At 31.6% G+C, this 15,599-nt stretch overlaps 2 protein-coding genes across 4 annotated transcripts in view; both read left to right on the plus strand.

The window, feature by feature from the left end:
• LOC143082658 (uncharacterized) overlaps nucleotides 1-15,599 on the plus strand; it is a 32,860-nt gene that overhangs the window by 12,736 nt on the left and 4,525 nt on the right. For all 3 annotated transcript variants that reach the window (XM_076258459.1, XM_076258461.1, XM_076258460.1), the window contains exons 6-14: nucleotides 6,104-6,155; nucleotides 6,565-6,685; nucleotides 7,670-7,804; nucleotides 8,977-9,034; nucleotides 10,957-11,029; nucleotides 12,854-12,902; nucleotides 13,276-13,376; nucleotides 13,881-14,344; nucleotides 14,870-15,058. In XM_076258459.1, the coding sequence (XP_076114574.1) occupies nucleotides 6,104-6,155; nucleotides 6,565-6,685; nucleotides 7,670-7,804; nucleotides 8,977-9,034; nucleotides 10,957-11,029; nucleotides 12,854-12,902; nucleotides 13,276-13,376; nucleotides 13,881-14,344; nucleotides 14,870-15,058 (1,242 nt within the window). The remainder of the gene's footprint in view (nucleotides 1-6,103; nucleotides 6,156-6,564; nucleotides 6,686-7,669; nucleotides 7,805-8,976; nucleotides 9,035-10,956; nucleotides 11,030-12,853; nucleotides 12,903-13,275; nucleotides 13,377-13,880; nucleotides 14,345-14,869; nucleotides 15,059-15,599) is intronic.
• LOC143084067 (uncharacterized) lies at nucleotides 1,636-5,975 on the plus strand. Its single transcript, XM_076260484.1, has 5 exons — nucleotides 1,636-1,748; nucleotides 4,061-4,216; nucleotides 4,462-4,599; nucleotides 4,783-4,960; nucleotides 5,280-5,975. The coding sequence occupies exons 1-5, from the start codon at nucleotides 1,636-1,638 to the stop codon at nucleotides 5,523-5,525; spliced, it is 831 nt and encodes a 276-aa protein (XP_076116599.1). The 3' UTR covers nucleotides 5,526-5,975.

Consider the following 15,599-nt stretch of genomic DNA (forward strand, 5'->3'; position numbering starts at 1 on the left):
TCTGAAAACTTCGTCAAATAATGTATACACTGGTTCTGCAATCAGCTTATTTGACACCGGAAGGTAATTTTTTTACCGTAAACCAGTCGCTGTATATAGTCAACTCGACCTTAGATTACTCGGACCGTATTATAAGATTACTCGTCCCATTTAGTAAGAATGCACGAAGTTATCAGAAAACCCGTTTTGAAATAAATATTGATTAGACTGCAATAACAATTATTTTAATTGTTTTTTGTTATCAATCATATAAAGATCATTCCGTAAAGATACTGTGCCAAGCATTAATTAAAAGGACCGAGTTTTCCGCGTGTCGAGTTCGACTGTTGCCCTACAATTCCGAATATATAAATCGGTCTTTTGTGCGCTTTAAAGGATGCAATAATTAAGGTAAGTAGAATGACATTGACAAGGTTAAAATCTATGTCGACAAAAACGTAAACAACATGCACAAATTTCTCGGTCTACCCCCACCATCAAAGAAAGCTAAAACAATTTCAGAATATGAAAGTACAAAAAGAATAAGAGTTTTCCAGCAAAGTTGGTTGGCCAAGTTTCCTTGGTTGAACTATGATAACATTGAAACTAAGATGTATTGCAAGATTTGTATTGAATTTGATGTTCAAAAGAGTGGCCCATTTGTAAAGGGGTGTACAAACTTTCGTTTGGACACCCTTTTGTCTCACGATAAAGCTGATGGACATATTAAAAACCTAGCCAAGCACAAGGCTAGTAGTGGGCCAAAGGAAGAGTCATAAGGTGCTAAAGCAGTTATGCATTTAAATAGGGCAGCAATCTCCAAGTTAAAATTTTTATTCAAAAATGCTCACTATATAGCTAAATCTGGAAGGCCTTATACAGATTATGTTTCCCTCTGTCATTTGGATAAATCCAAAGGTTTGGAGATAGGGGAAACATACCTTAATGACAAATATTGCCAAAAGTTTGTGACAGCAATTGCACAATGTCGAAGGGAGGAGCAGGACAACATGATCAACAGTGCTCCGTACATTTCTATAATTTCTGATGGCTCTACAGATGTATCATCTACAGAAGCTGAAGTGGTTTATTTAAAGACTTCGCACAACTGCCAGGTAAACTTCTAAGTATCTTCAGCATATTTATTTGAAGCATCTGTAGACCCTTACAGTTAGGTGGTTTCTCACGGTTCATAAAAAGAGTGGTGGGCCGTCATGAGACATACTTTTACTCGCTGATGGGGGTGTTTTCTCTTTGACACATTCCCCATTTCCATTCACTCCTATTAAATACTTATACTTTTACAGTGCTCACACTGTCATTATGTATTAGTATCATATGCATATAGTATATATTAACTTATTTTGAACTGCAACACACTTTTTTACTGATTGAGTAATCAAGGTTATACATGTAAAAATATAATGATAGCCTGTTCAACAATTGAAAACAATCCTTGAATTAAATTAAATGAAATGTGCATCACATTTTTTTTTATATTATATTTTTATCACTTTTAAATTTTAATTTTAGGTGAACACATATTTTATTGGTTTAAAAAATGTGCCAAAAGCTGATAGTTTTCACATCAGTCAAGGGATTTCTAGCCTTTTAACTAAAAGATTTGGAGACAGGTGGATGGGAAAAATAGTTGCTATGGGGACTGATGGAGCTGCAGTCATGATTGGGAAATCATCAGGCGTTGTGAGAAAAATAGCAGAGGAGACGCAACGACCTTTTGTGAGAGCAATTCATTGTTCTGCTCATAGGTAAAAAATCTACAAATAAATATGTTGCATATATATAAAGTTTGTAGCCTTTAAAATAACATTAACATGATGATCATAGTCATTTTGAATTATTGGGTGCATTTATTACATGTATCAAAAATGTTTAATATGTCTAAACTCTAAAGATTTGAAAGCAAAATGAAATGAACATGTTTGCATTTAGTAAGGTACATACAAACTAACAATATATATATATATGTAATTGTAGACTGGAGCTTGCAGCAAAAGATGCTGGCAAAGAAGTCAACATGGCCAAAAAGTGTGACCTGTTGATGCTGAACTTGTATTTGTTCTATAGGTATTAAATTTAGTATGAGTTAACTTTAAATTTACATGAAAATAAAAATTCAAAGAAAAAAATTTATCTGATTGCTTTCAAAAATATCAGAAATTGAATTTTAAAAAGATCGACTCATATATGCTTATCAGAACATGCATTACCAAGATATCAAAATTATATACAATTAATACATTATCATTATTTAGATAGTATTTCCCTATAATTGTTTTTAATCTTTTCAGTCACCTTTAGTGTATTTATTGCTTTACATTAGGTATAGTCCATTGAACCGGTCCAACCTTAAGATTGCATTTAGAAGTATGGATCAAAAAATCAAGATACCAACACGTGTTGGTGGCACAAGATGGCTGCCACATACAGAGAAGGCATTAAAAACCCTACTATCCAGCTATGATGCTATAGTATGTCATTTAGAACAGGTACATTATCAATATATTTCTGTTAAGTATATAAATACTAATACTGTGAAAATATGATAACTGAAGTGTTTTAGATGTAACTGTGACGTCTCAGTCCAAAACACTAAAATGGATTCAAGTATACTGTTAACAAATTAATTTTTCAAAATATGAATGCAGATTTCAACTGATACCATATAAGCCTGATACAATGTCATATTTGTTAACAGATGCAAGCCACTCCATCCGACTTTAGAAAAGAGTCGAGTGCCAAGGGGCGTTGGTTCCTGAAACTCTTGAAGAATAAGGGTGTTGTGCAATGGCTTCATTTTTTGATGGATGTTATTAAGTGTTTGAGCAAGGTATCAAAGACTATCCAGACCAGAGAGAGCACTTTAGCTGACATCTTCAATGAACTTGAGTCAGCTAAAGTAATATTGAATAAATATTTGACAAGGTAAGAACTGATATTATGCCTTTTATATTGACACAATTTATCTACGTCTCACTTACTTGTAGTAAATGCACATTTTTCTTGTTGACTGATTACTCACGGAATGCTTACTCACAAATTATGATATATCTATTATTACTAACGGTGGTGGCTAGAACTAGATTACTATAAATAGCTTAGTACTAATATAAAAATGCAGGTGATCATAATCCAAAGTGTATTCAGGAAATTAGGTTAATATGTAGCTCATTCTGAAACTTCAGAGCTTATGAGATGGTTTTGAGAATGTAATTTGTAAAATACATGATACTGTAGATTAAGAGCTGGATCTTTTTTCAATTTGTGGCATAGTGATGGTCCTTTTCTGAGAAAGGTTGCTGATGAGGATGATCCAATAAGCCAAATCCAAAAAACTAAATATCTAGATAAGCTTATTAAGAGCTTATCTGATCGGTTTGAGGGGGACTTGGAACTGTTCCAATCAAGTACAGTGTTGTCCATAAATAAATGGCCTGAAGACTTTAAAAAAGACATAGGTATTATCAAATGTAGATTATCATCCTTGCAAAGTTGGTTAGACAAGTGTAAAAAAATTACCAATCCATGTGTTGGTTTTTTTTAGAATAAAAAGGGCAAAATCAAATTTATGATTATATAATAAAGCTCTAAAGACATTGTCACATTAAAAGGATGATTATCTACTGTTAAAATAAATTGGTTTACTTTTTGCATGTGTTACAAATTTGTCTTGAATTTGTGTTTGTTTAACATGTTTAACAAAACTGTTACACAGTGTTCTCCCTGGTGACAATTACCATCTGAAAATGGAAATTTCAAGAATACAGTCATGTTTAAGCAATTCTGCAACAGTTCAACAAATTATATAAAAAATTAGTTTCTATGTCAGGATAATAAAAAGTCCTTGTGGAGAACATTGTTTTAAATTGTAACTTCATACACATAAAATGCTTACTGCTTATTCTGCTCTTTTAGCTTGGTTTTGTTGCAATTTTTGTTAACTTTGTTTGTAGATGATGGTCAGTTACTACTGCTATAACTTCAAAAAATCTAAGAGCAAAATAGCTTGCTTAAAAAAAATGATAAACCCCAGATTTTGATTCTACTTTATTATTAACAGACTTGAAATTTTGATTTTCCCAGACTTTGGTGATGACAAGATTGAAGATCTTATAAAGATCAGTGCACCAGCCTTGACAGCAAACAAAGATGTTGATATTGATCTGACAGAAATAGAATCTGAATGGATAAGACTGAAGACCATAATCAGTAACAGGTATCTATTTCATTATTAATTTTAAATTTTTCAAACTTTTACTTTAATTTTGCCATTAATAACATTGTAGCTAGCCCATTTTTGTACCATTATAAACATGTTATTGTTAAAGCAGATAGCAGGAAACATTTAATTTGTTTTGGTCTGATGGAAGATTCAAAATTTTAAGACTTAAAATATAGTGCATGCTTTCCACTTGAAATGAACTTTTTTAATCAACTTTCTTATAATATCTCACATTGTAGGAAACAGCCCAAATCAAGCATGACTTGGGAATCTTTGTACCAAACTGATGGGCCAAGCTGTCCAAATCTGTTTTTATTGGTGGACTATATGCTGACTTTGCCTGGGTCATCTGTGGATGCTGAAAGGGGCTTTTCATGGTTTGTAATTTACACCTATTAACTTTTGTATCAGAATTTATTCAGGTTAATAAAAGTGCACTTTAAAGCTATATTAAAGATGAATTTCAAAGATAAAATCTAAAAAAAAATCTGTTTAATTAACCAACTTAACTTTAGACTTTCCAAAAGCATTTTGTATAAAAAAAATATTATGAATTTCAGTATGAAACTGGTAAAGAGTGACTGGCGGTCAAGACTTGGGGAAGACAACTTGTCAGACCTTATGCTCATATCCATGGAGGTAGATCCTATCGCCACCTATAACCCTATGCCAGCTATAGAAAAGTGGTACACTGGTGGTCTGAGAGCAAGAAGACCTTTTTACAAGGATGATTTAGTTGTAGGTTGAAATAACAAAGAACTTTAAACTTATTATCTATTAATTAAGCCTGTTATGTAACTGTTTTAATTGCTTTATTTATTCATTCATTTGATAATCCATAATCATAATGGTTTTTATAATTGTCTTAAGATTGTAGGTTGTTACTGGCAATTCGAAAGCAGAATTAAAAGAGATGTTGAAAATTTCACAGACAAAATCCCCAATCTAAACAAAAACTACACCAAATGCACCATCCAGAAGTAACTTGAATGTCTTTAACTTTAAAATCAGAATTGGCATTTTTGTCATTATAGACTATATATTCATTATTTTGTAGAAAAGTGCTCGAGTACCAGCGGAAACAATTGTCATTGAAGAAGGAGAAGTGATTCAAGTGAATGCTGTTTCAGAAGTTGTAGAGCAACCTGAAGTTGTTATTGAAGATTTTGCCTACAGCTATGATTATGATTCAGACATGTCAGAGGAGGAAGATGAAGAAGATGAACTTTTTTACAAAACCAATGACATGATTACTTTACAGCAAAAATCCTTCAAATTATTGCAAGAAATGTTGTCTTGCTAATAAATGCTTTGAGATCATTTTTAGTTTTTATAAAATGAAATTAACTTGAATATGACTAAAAATGTTAACACAATCTGGTATTATCAATCTTTAGGTTAAAAATGCCAATCATTCAAAACAGTAAAAATGTAGGTTTTGTTAACAAATTCCTGCAATCAGATTTATTTGGTCTTAAATATTTTTTTATAAAGATGAAACAAGTATGAAATACCTTTTTTTCAGACTGAAAACATCTTCTTAAAGGGCCTCAGAATGCAGGATTTTGCATCTAAATTTCAAAATTTTTTGGGGGGGGAATGCCCCCAAACCCCCCTAGCGGGTTCGCGTGCCGTTGGCACGCTCAACCGTGGGCCGTTGGCCCACGATCCGGGCTACTTGACACAGACAAGGGCTAGTTGAATACAATTTTAAGTAGCCCTGTGGGCTACTTCCTTCAAAAGTTAATGTCAATCCCTGTTTTAGGTTTGTAAATATGTTTACCCTTTCAACCATGCAACCATGGCTGATAACAGTAGTATGCATAAGTTTAATGAAGATTTGTACAGATTTTGGAATTTTTGTTTTGTTTGTTCTTTCAGAGGAAAATGGGTCTTTTCAATGCAGGAAAGAAATCTTCAACAATATCCAGAGGTAAATATGAAGAGAATGGCATTGCTAAAGGCTCTGTATATTCAGAAATTTTTCCATGCATTTATCATGGAGATTTTTTAGCAAAGGACACACATTGCTTAATTATTTCAAATTTAGGAATTGCTTCATGTATTCAATTAATGCCATTTTAATATCAACAGGAGTTGTTAATTTTGCAGATCTTTTCTCATCACAATTTAATCATAAAAAATGCTAAGGACCCTTGGTACACCTTGCCCTTTAGATTTTGTCATTTTTGAAATTTTGAATGAACAGGTAGTTTTTCCATTTAAATCTTTTATGAAAGAAGAATGAGCTTATATAACGACAAAACTAATTTGATTATCTCTTTCTGTGGTATGATAACAATCACTGCAACATCACAACATATGTTTTTGTTTCTCCCTAGAAATATATATTCCTGATGCAGTAAAGAAAAAAACACAAGAAGATTTAAAGAAGATCTTAAATCAAAGTGACAAAGAAGATGATAAACAGTCACATGATGATCAAATGAATATTAGTCATAGGTCTGTATATAAAGTAAAATCACAAAAATACTGAACTCTGAGGGAAATTCAAAACAAAAAGTTCCTAATCAAATGGCAAAATCAAAAGCTCAAACACATCAAGCAAATGGATAACAATGGTCATATTCCTCACTTGGTACAGGCATTTTCTAATATAGAAATGGTGGATTGAACCTGGTTTTATAGCTAGCTAAACCTCTCATTTTTATGACAGTCACTCCAATTCCATTATTGACAATGATGTGTGAACAAAATAAAAAGACTAATAGGTAAAAATGTCAGAAATACAGCAGTCAACATTGTGTTATAATCTTAATCACTGAAAAAAACATTCAAATATGTAATGAAGAAGCTCAAAATGGCCAGTGATATTGTTGGCTTTTTTTCAACACTGCCTCCACCCTTTTTTATTGGGAAAATATGTGTCATTTTTATCAAATTGGGAAATTTATAATAAACCATGAATTTGACAGGAACTTCAATTTGCAGACCTCCTTTCAATAGATAAACCTTCATTTGATATAAGACCCCTTATTATCAGTGATGATACATAAATATAGACCATCAAATCTGCACCTATAGTCATTTTAGGCATGAAAATTGTTAAAATGAGTGTTTTTCAGTTTGTTTTCATGCACAATTACTAAGTAAGACTGAACTGTTTGGGAAAAAAGTTGTCAATCTGGGAATAATTTTAAGCCATTTTTTTTCAAATTGGGATTCTTCTCCAGGGGAAAAAGCCTTTATGCTCCGATAATTTAAGGCAAACAATCTCACTGATGGCATATAGACCAATCTCAACTGCAAAATGTTCTGCTTGTGTCAGCTTTCCAGAAAAATTCCAGTATTTTGATTTAATTTGCATAAAAAGTATATAAGACAGTCAATTTTAAATCATTTCATTTTTGTTTTATTTTTGTATACATTCCTTTTAAATAAAAATGTTTTATTGATTGACATTAATAAATGGTTGATTTTTTGTAGTCCTTTGATATTACCCAAACCAAGTTATAGAGCTTTATCTACATCTAACAGTAACAAGAGGTCTGATCTAGGATACAGAAGTGCTGGTAGTAATTCTATCACACCTTCATCACCAAAGATTAGAACCACAGTTGGGTAGGATTGGTTTTAGATAGATATTAATAACAGTGTCAAATAAATTCTTAGTAGATTACATGGCACCATTTTTAAGTAGAATTAAAACAGTAATTTAAGCATGTTTAAATCCAATTAAAAATACAAAAATTAAGTTGAAAAAACAAAACAGTATCGCTTGAATACATAACTGAGCCACATTGAGTTCATAGACAAGGTAAGTTTCTTCAGCTTTTTAAAATTACACTTGTGTTAAAATGACCCATTATGGAATAGGAAATGGGTAAATGTTCAGATCAAGATAACTTTAAGAGAGCCATGAATTCGTGGTTAGGGCATCCGACTTCCTGGTTCGATTCCTGTTCTGGGATGACAATTTCAGGGACTAAATTTTCGGCTCTCCCTTGACACCATTTGGGAGTATGGTCTTGAGGAGGATGATAGTCCGTCGGAAGGGGACGATAAAGTTGAGCCGTGTAACGGTGTTAAGAGAGAGCCATATCTCTTGCACGTTAAAGACACCCTTTTAGATTTCGATTTCGAAAAAGAGCAGGCTAATGCCACTACAAGGCAGCACTCGCATCCGCAAAGTGGAAAGGGATTAGTATAAGTTGCAAAGCTTGTTTCCCAATCTATAAATAAATATGTTTAGACTAAGATAACTTTTGTGGTATATTTGAAGATTTAAGATGGGTCTCTTGTGACAAATGTTTGAGTTGAGGCTTATCTAGTTAATTTCTTGATGGATCAATGAAAAAAGTACTCAAACAGTCTGTTAGACCTATATATTTTCACTTATATTTCAGTAAAATATGTTTTTCTGTGTACCAGACTTCCCTAAAAATATCAATAAACCAGATGCTTTCAGGGTGAAATATTTGGTAACTGCAGTTCAATGGGAAAAATAGATATTGTACCACAGAACAATGTAGAATTTCCCTACACCATCATGACCATCCAATTTTGTATTTCGGTTGACAAAGACCTTTGTAAAATCAAATTCTGGGACCAGATGCATCTTCAAAGTATTGATGTTTGACGTTATAACAAATAACTTTTTCATACTAAATTACATAGTTTGTTGAACACTGCGCTAAATGTTTTTTTGGGATGTTCTTGCTTAATGATTACTTAATGTATACCAAACTTATCTATGAAATTATATATATATATATAAAGATTTTGTCTTTTAGCTCTGCTAGTTGTTTGAGTGCTGCAAGTTCTGAAGATTTGAGAGAAATTTTACCAGAGGTAAAGGTCAAGCTTCTGTTCAAGTATTTAAATTAAGTATCCAATTATAATCTTAGATTATATTTTTTTCAGTGCTAAAAACAGCTGATAGAAATGTAGCAATTTCCTACCACTATGATTGGTGATTACAATCATTGATTACAATCATTGGTTGCTTATTATCCAGTTTCAAATATTTCATGCATGTTCAGGAATATAGGTAATTACATTCATTGATTGGTTGTTGCTTAACGTCCAGTTGCAAATATTTCATGCATGTTCAGGACGATATGTAATTACAGATATATAAGATATAATTAAGTTTGTATCATGCTGCAATATAGCCTATTGGCTTTGAAATGATAGGCCATACTTATCTCTCCATGCAGGAAATAGATAATTGGTCACATCAATAAGAGAATTTGTTTTATTTTAATTCATTATTTTTAATGGGATACTGGTTTTTTAAAAACTATAGTATGAACATAAATTTTCATCAATTTTGGTATAGACAATAAAATTAACAAATACACAGTATATCATATTTAACCTAAAAAATAGTTTCCCCTTATAATATTATAGTATGTTGATTGATATTTCATTTCATTTTATTTTATACATCATTTCAATATGAAAGGGCTATATATATTGCAGGAAGGCACTTACTAATTTTGCTTTATCTTTTTCTTTTTGCCTTGTAGTTGTTTGTTTTTCATATGTTCATGTGTTCTATCATGATTATGTATGATTATAATATTGGATAGGGAAATGGTACCTTACAATACCACATTATGTTCCTGAGTAATGTGAGAATCCACATATAAAACATTTGCTTGTACCTTTTCAAGAATCAGCATGCTATTTTAGAGTCACTTTTACCATTGAAAATTCAACATGTTCATTTTCTTGATACTTCCAAAAATTATAATTCTACATTTTCATGATTGTATTTGTATTATGGTCAATTAACATGATTAAGAGAACATTGTGCTGTGGAGAAGAAACTCTGTTGATTTTTTTTTCTGTTTGTATTTTTATGCATTTTTTGCTGCAAATGTACTTTTCATTTACTGACATACTATTTTTCATAGAATTTGACATTCACTGGAATTGTTAGTATTTTAATTGACAACATATTTATTGAATTTGGAGGTTTGGTTTTCCAACAGACTATTGGAATCCCAATGGGTACCAATTAGGCTTCTCTACTTGCAGATTTGTTTTTGTATTCCTATGAAGCAGAATTTATCCAAGGGCTTGTATAGAAAGGAGAAAAGAAATTAGCCCAGTCTTTTAATTTCACCTTTCGGTATATTGATGATGTACTGTCTCTTAATAATAATTGATTCAGGGATCACTTACATCTAATATATCCAAGTGAACTTGAAATTAAAGATACTACTGACACAGATAAATCTGCTTCATATTTAGACCTTTTTCTCGAAATGACTACTGATGGTAGGTTGACTACCAAAATTTATGACAAAGGCGATGATTTTAATTTTCCAGCATATGGAGTATATGTGTCTCAATTGATACGTTACTCTAGAGCTAGCTCAAAGTCCGTTGATTTTGTTGAACAAGGAATACTGCTTTCTCAAAAGTTGCTAAGACAGGGCTATGAATAAATCAAATTAAGGTCATGACTCGAGAAATTTTACAGTCGCCATTATGACAAAAGTGTGTCAGAAATCATATCTGATATTCTTCCTCAGTCATAATAACCTTCCATCATTACCGAACTAAACAAAGAAATAGCACGACGGGTGCCATATACGGTGCAGGAATGCTTACCCTTCCAGAGCACCTGATTTCACTCCCGGTTTTTAGTGGAGTTCGTGTTGTTTCTTATTTATTATTTATAACTGTTGATGTAAATGTCCTTTGGTTTTTTTTGAGTCTTTGTTTACTCCTTGGTTTTGATTATTATTGTCTTATTACAGGAACCTCCAATGGAAGACATTTCTGAATTACTTATCAAGAATCTAAACTTAAAACAGTTCTTTCCTGGCAGAAGTAAGCAAATAACTTTATATAGATGTTTACTTTAATGTTATCTGTGTATGGCAACAGGTTTCTCTGTCATCGTATTGTTCTGTTCTACAAAATATTACAGTTGTCCAGACTTTTTTATTGGCCTTGTAGATATTTGATTTTTTTTTTTATTAATAGTTATAAATTAATGAGTTTATATTGATTTATTTTGGTGTGGTTGGTTTACATTTGATGTCATCAGAGATATTCCAACTCATAAATTTTAATTAAAAAAATGTACACATCTACACTGTTTTCTTTATGCTTTCAGTTTTTGAATTTTGATAAATTGATGTGTTGTAGTTTATGATAGAATTTTATTTTTCAATCGTGTGGAGTTTTTTTTTGGAACAGAGATACAGTCATTAGACTGAAAAGCTTATAACATGGAAAGTCTAGGCTAGTTTATACAAAAGTTCATAAGCTCTTTTTTGGCTTGTGGTAGCATGATGGTTTTTATGCCCCACCTACCATAGTAGAGGGGCATTATGTTTTCTGGTCTCTGCGTCCTTTTCTTCCGTTTGTCCAGTCATCCCGCCTTAGGTTAAATTTTTTGGTCAAGGTAGTTTTTGATGAAGTTGAAGTCCAATCAACTTGAAACTTGGAACACATATTCCTAATGATATCATCTTTCTAATTTTAATGCTAAATTAGACTTTCGACCCCAATTTCATGGTCCACTGAACATAGAAAATGATAATACGAGTTTCAGGTTAAAGTTTTTGGTCAAGGTAGTTTTTGATGAAGTTGAAGTCCAATCAACTTGAAACTAAGTACACATGTTTCTTATGATATGATCTTTCTAATTCTAATGCCAAATTAGAGTTTTTACCCCAATTTCACTGTCCACTGAACATAGAAAATGATAGTGCGAGTGGGGCATCCCTGTATTGGGGACACATGCTTGTTGATGTCAAGTTTGAGGAACAGACTCCCTTTCAGCTTATTACCATGAGGCATTTATAGTTATTTCTCAAGAATAAAGATGATATATTCTGTATGGATGATCTTTGTACCAGCTGATCCTGGTGGTGTTAAGTTAGAGTGCAGTCTTGTACAAAACAGGATTTATATTGAAATACAGTCTCATATTGAATTTTGTTGAATATTTGACAAATGTACAATAAATATCACACTTTTTAGTATCATAATGTTTCTTCAAATAAGGGAGATAACTTATTTCTGTAGTCTTATGCAAATACATATTAGTGGCAAGAGAATATATATATAGTTTCAATCCTGTTCTTTATTCTATATTTTCTTCCTACCAATTATCACTTTGAAATAGTAAGTAAGTAAGTAAATTGTTTATTATAGCGACATGTGTAAATCAGCATAAATATATAAATTTGTACAAAATATAATTACATATATATATGATATACCTGGCCAAATGGACCAATAAATCACCTTTCAAATATGATGCTTACAATATATATTTGTGGAACATTCATTCAGAAAATATATTTCAAATGTTAAGTGAGAGTTATACTTTGATCTTTTCAAGCTTGTATTATATCTTTATCATTAAAATGACAAATATGAAACGAAAATTGGGAAACATTTGTAAATTGTTGTCAAAAGAAATTACACAAATGCAAAAGTATGATGTCAGGAAATGAGGCATACAAATAATTATATCGAGAAATTTGAATTCAAGATTATATTTTTGTGAACCAATCTTACATTTTGTTCAATTATAAAAGCTTTGCAAAAATATCTAAATTATTAAAGTAATGCAGTTTGTTGTAAATCTTTTTATTTATTCTGTGGTCAGTTTTGTATTTCCTGTATTTATGATTTCAGATTTGTATGAAGAGACTGTAGAAGAACTTAGGAAGATTATGAAACAGAAGTAAGTAATGTCCCTAGATTTGAATACTTGGGCACTGTTTCATAACATGTTTGCTACTCAGTACACCCTTTTGTCATATTATTATGTGTTTGATATTAAACTTGTCAAAGATTATTACGATATTTAAAAAAATCAAAAAAATGGGGCAAACATTTTTCTCCCAAAAACCTTTCACCGAAAAAGAAGTCTAAAAAAGGCTAACTTACATAAGTTTGTCAGAAGAGAATTTTTTTTATGTTTCTTTCATAAGGCTCCTACACTACTTAATAGACTAGAGTAGTACTGATCATGGATAAGAAAACAAGTCCTAACAGCTAAAAATTATGATGAATTATTCACTTTTAAATGGCATATTTATTTTGATCTCTTGCAGTTCTTTTAGTTCCACTCCAATCTCCAAGAAATTACATTCACAGCAAGTAGATTCTGTGAAAAGATCACTTCTAGATGTATATTCTCCAGCAAAGCAACAAGGTAAAACATTAATAATTTATTAAAAAGTAGAGGAAGTGTGATAACTTCTGAAGTGGAGGAATTTTCTTGTTTTATATAAGACTTTTAAACAAATTAAGATGTGAAAATTCTACCATTGCTTTATAGGAGAGATGAAAGATCCAAGAGATATTCCAACTCATAAGTCGAAAAACAAACTGATAATGCCATGGCAAAAAAATAATTTGACGAAAAAACCAACAGTACACAAATCACAAAGCAACACAGAAAACTAAATGACTCAGCATCATGAACCCAACCAGAAAACTTGGTTGATCTCACGTACTTAGCAAGCTTAAGCAGATCCTGCTCCACATGTGCATGTGTAGGTACAAATTCAGTGCAAAATCTAATTCAGTAGGTCACATTCAAGTGTGATACAATAGCTTTGAGAATTAATCCTGATAAAGAATAGTTTTCATGCAGTTTGATAGGATAGGCTTTAGGATTAATTATGATAAAGAATGATTTTATAAATTTCAACAGGTAATGTCAAGGTTCCTTCAAGACCATCAAGTGTCAAAATGACATCATCAACCAATATGTCACAGTCTCCTAAGATGTCAAAGAATCAGCCATGTCCATCAATGCATAAATCAACCAGATCAACCATGAATTGTGATAAATATCTTTTCCCTAAAACAACTGGTGCAACATATGAATCTTCTTCTCAAGAGAAACAATATTTAGATGGAAAAACACTAATTAATAGGTGTAATAATCCACCAATCTACAGCATGGCTAATATAAGTTACAAACATTCATCAACGGTAAATCAATCTCCTCGTAAATACCTCAGAAAAGATTCGGATGCAAAGACGTTGTTGAAGTGCAATGATAAGATGATAGCAGAAGCTTGTCATCAGATGGAGCAGTTAGCTTCCAAACCTCAGCCAATGGAAACAGATGATACAAATACTTCAGACTCAAATGCTTTGAATTTGTTAAAGGTAGTTATAGTAAATTAGATATAAAAAAAAACCATTCATGTGCAAATAATGGACAAATGATTGACTTAATTTTTTCAGATTTTGTATCATTACTTTAAAAAGTGGCTGATATTAAAAATTTATTAAAATTTTTGGTGTATCTTGAGGATTAGGGTATTTTATCATGTTTTATCTTTGTACTTGAATATTTGCATGATGCATATCATGTGAAACGTTACTGTTTTTGAGGTGTAAAACTAATTCAAATGACAGATAGATTAACAGAAGGCTCTCTTAAGTAACGATAGGAGTTTTTGCCAGCATATTGTTATACCATCATTTAAATCAACCAATTAGCTTTTGAACTGGTACCATTCAACTCTCTACTGTTTGAATGATTCTATTCCTCATTTACATAGTGGCAGGGTACATCTGCCTCAGCATAGCAATCTTGTTCATATGAAAAGGATTAGCTTATAGCATTACATAACAGGAAAATTCAGTAACCTTTTTTGTTTGCTTTTAAGTTTTATCTATCTCATTCAGCAAGATGAAGCAAAGAAAATGAGAAGACAGATGAGTTACCATGGTGATACACTTAGAGAAATTCAGAGAGACATTTTAAGCTTATTGCCAGATGACATTGCACAAAACAGCTCCCAATCATCAGGTTACCAAGGCAGCCAGAACAGTAGATATGGACATGAAGAACAGACATCTAGGCTAGCTGATCAGGTGTGTATCGGTAGAATAGATAATTATTCTGTTGTTTTTTATGGTCACTCAGCTGACCCTTTAACAGTCAAATGGTATTTTCAGATAATTTTGTAAATGTTTACATAGATATTTCATATTACCAATGGTTATAACTTGAATTATTTTTATTTTTTTTCACTTCTACTTAGAGTATATTTATTGCTGATATTGATCAATTAAGTATTGAAAATAATTTGCAAATGTCAAAAATTAACTAAAAAAGTGTTCATACATGTAAGTAAGTAAATCAATATCAAATATTGTTGTTTTTGCATGTGGACCCATTTAAGGTGGTACCAAACACCTTGACTAAAATTAATTTGGCTCGTTTAAGGGCATCCAATACAGTTTTTCGATATAATGTCATTTTTATAGTTTTGAAATATGTTTTAGGCCTTGGCGAGTTATAAAATAAAAAACAAAATAAAACATAGGTCACCGTGCTCGTTTTCGTGAAAATTGAGGCTGAAAATTGGGGATTTGTGCAATTTTGTAAAAAAAGGTAGGCAATGTTATAAAA

This window comes from Mytilus galloprovincialis, chromosome 7 (genome assembly GCF_965363235.1).
Source record: "Mytilus galloprovincialis chromosome 7, xbMytGall1.hap1.1, whole genome shotgun sequence".
Classification (NCBI taxonomy): Eukaryota; Metazoa; Mollusca; class Bivalvia; order Mytilida; family Mytilidae; genus Mytilus; species Mytilus galloprovincialis.

Coding starts and splice junctions, on each gene's coding strand:
- LOC143084067 (XM_076260484.1), top strand. CDS start 1,636: ATGGGGACTGATGGAGCTGCAGTCATGATTGGGAAATCATCAGGCGTT. Junction 4,217..4,461: donor AAGACCATAATCAGTAACAG/GTATCTATTTCA, acceptor CTCACATTGTAG/GAAACAGCCCAAATCAAGCA. Junction 4,961..5,279: donor TTTACAAGGATGATTTAGTT/GTAGGTTGAAAT, acceptor ATTATTTTGTAG/AAAAGTGCTCGAGTACCAGC.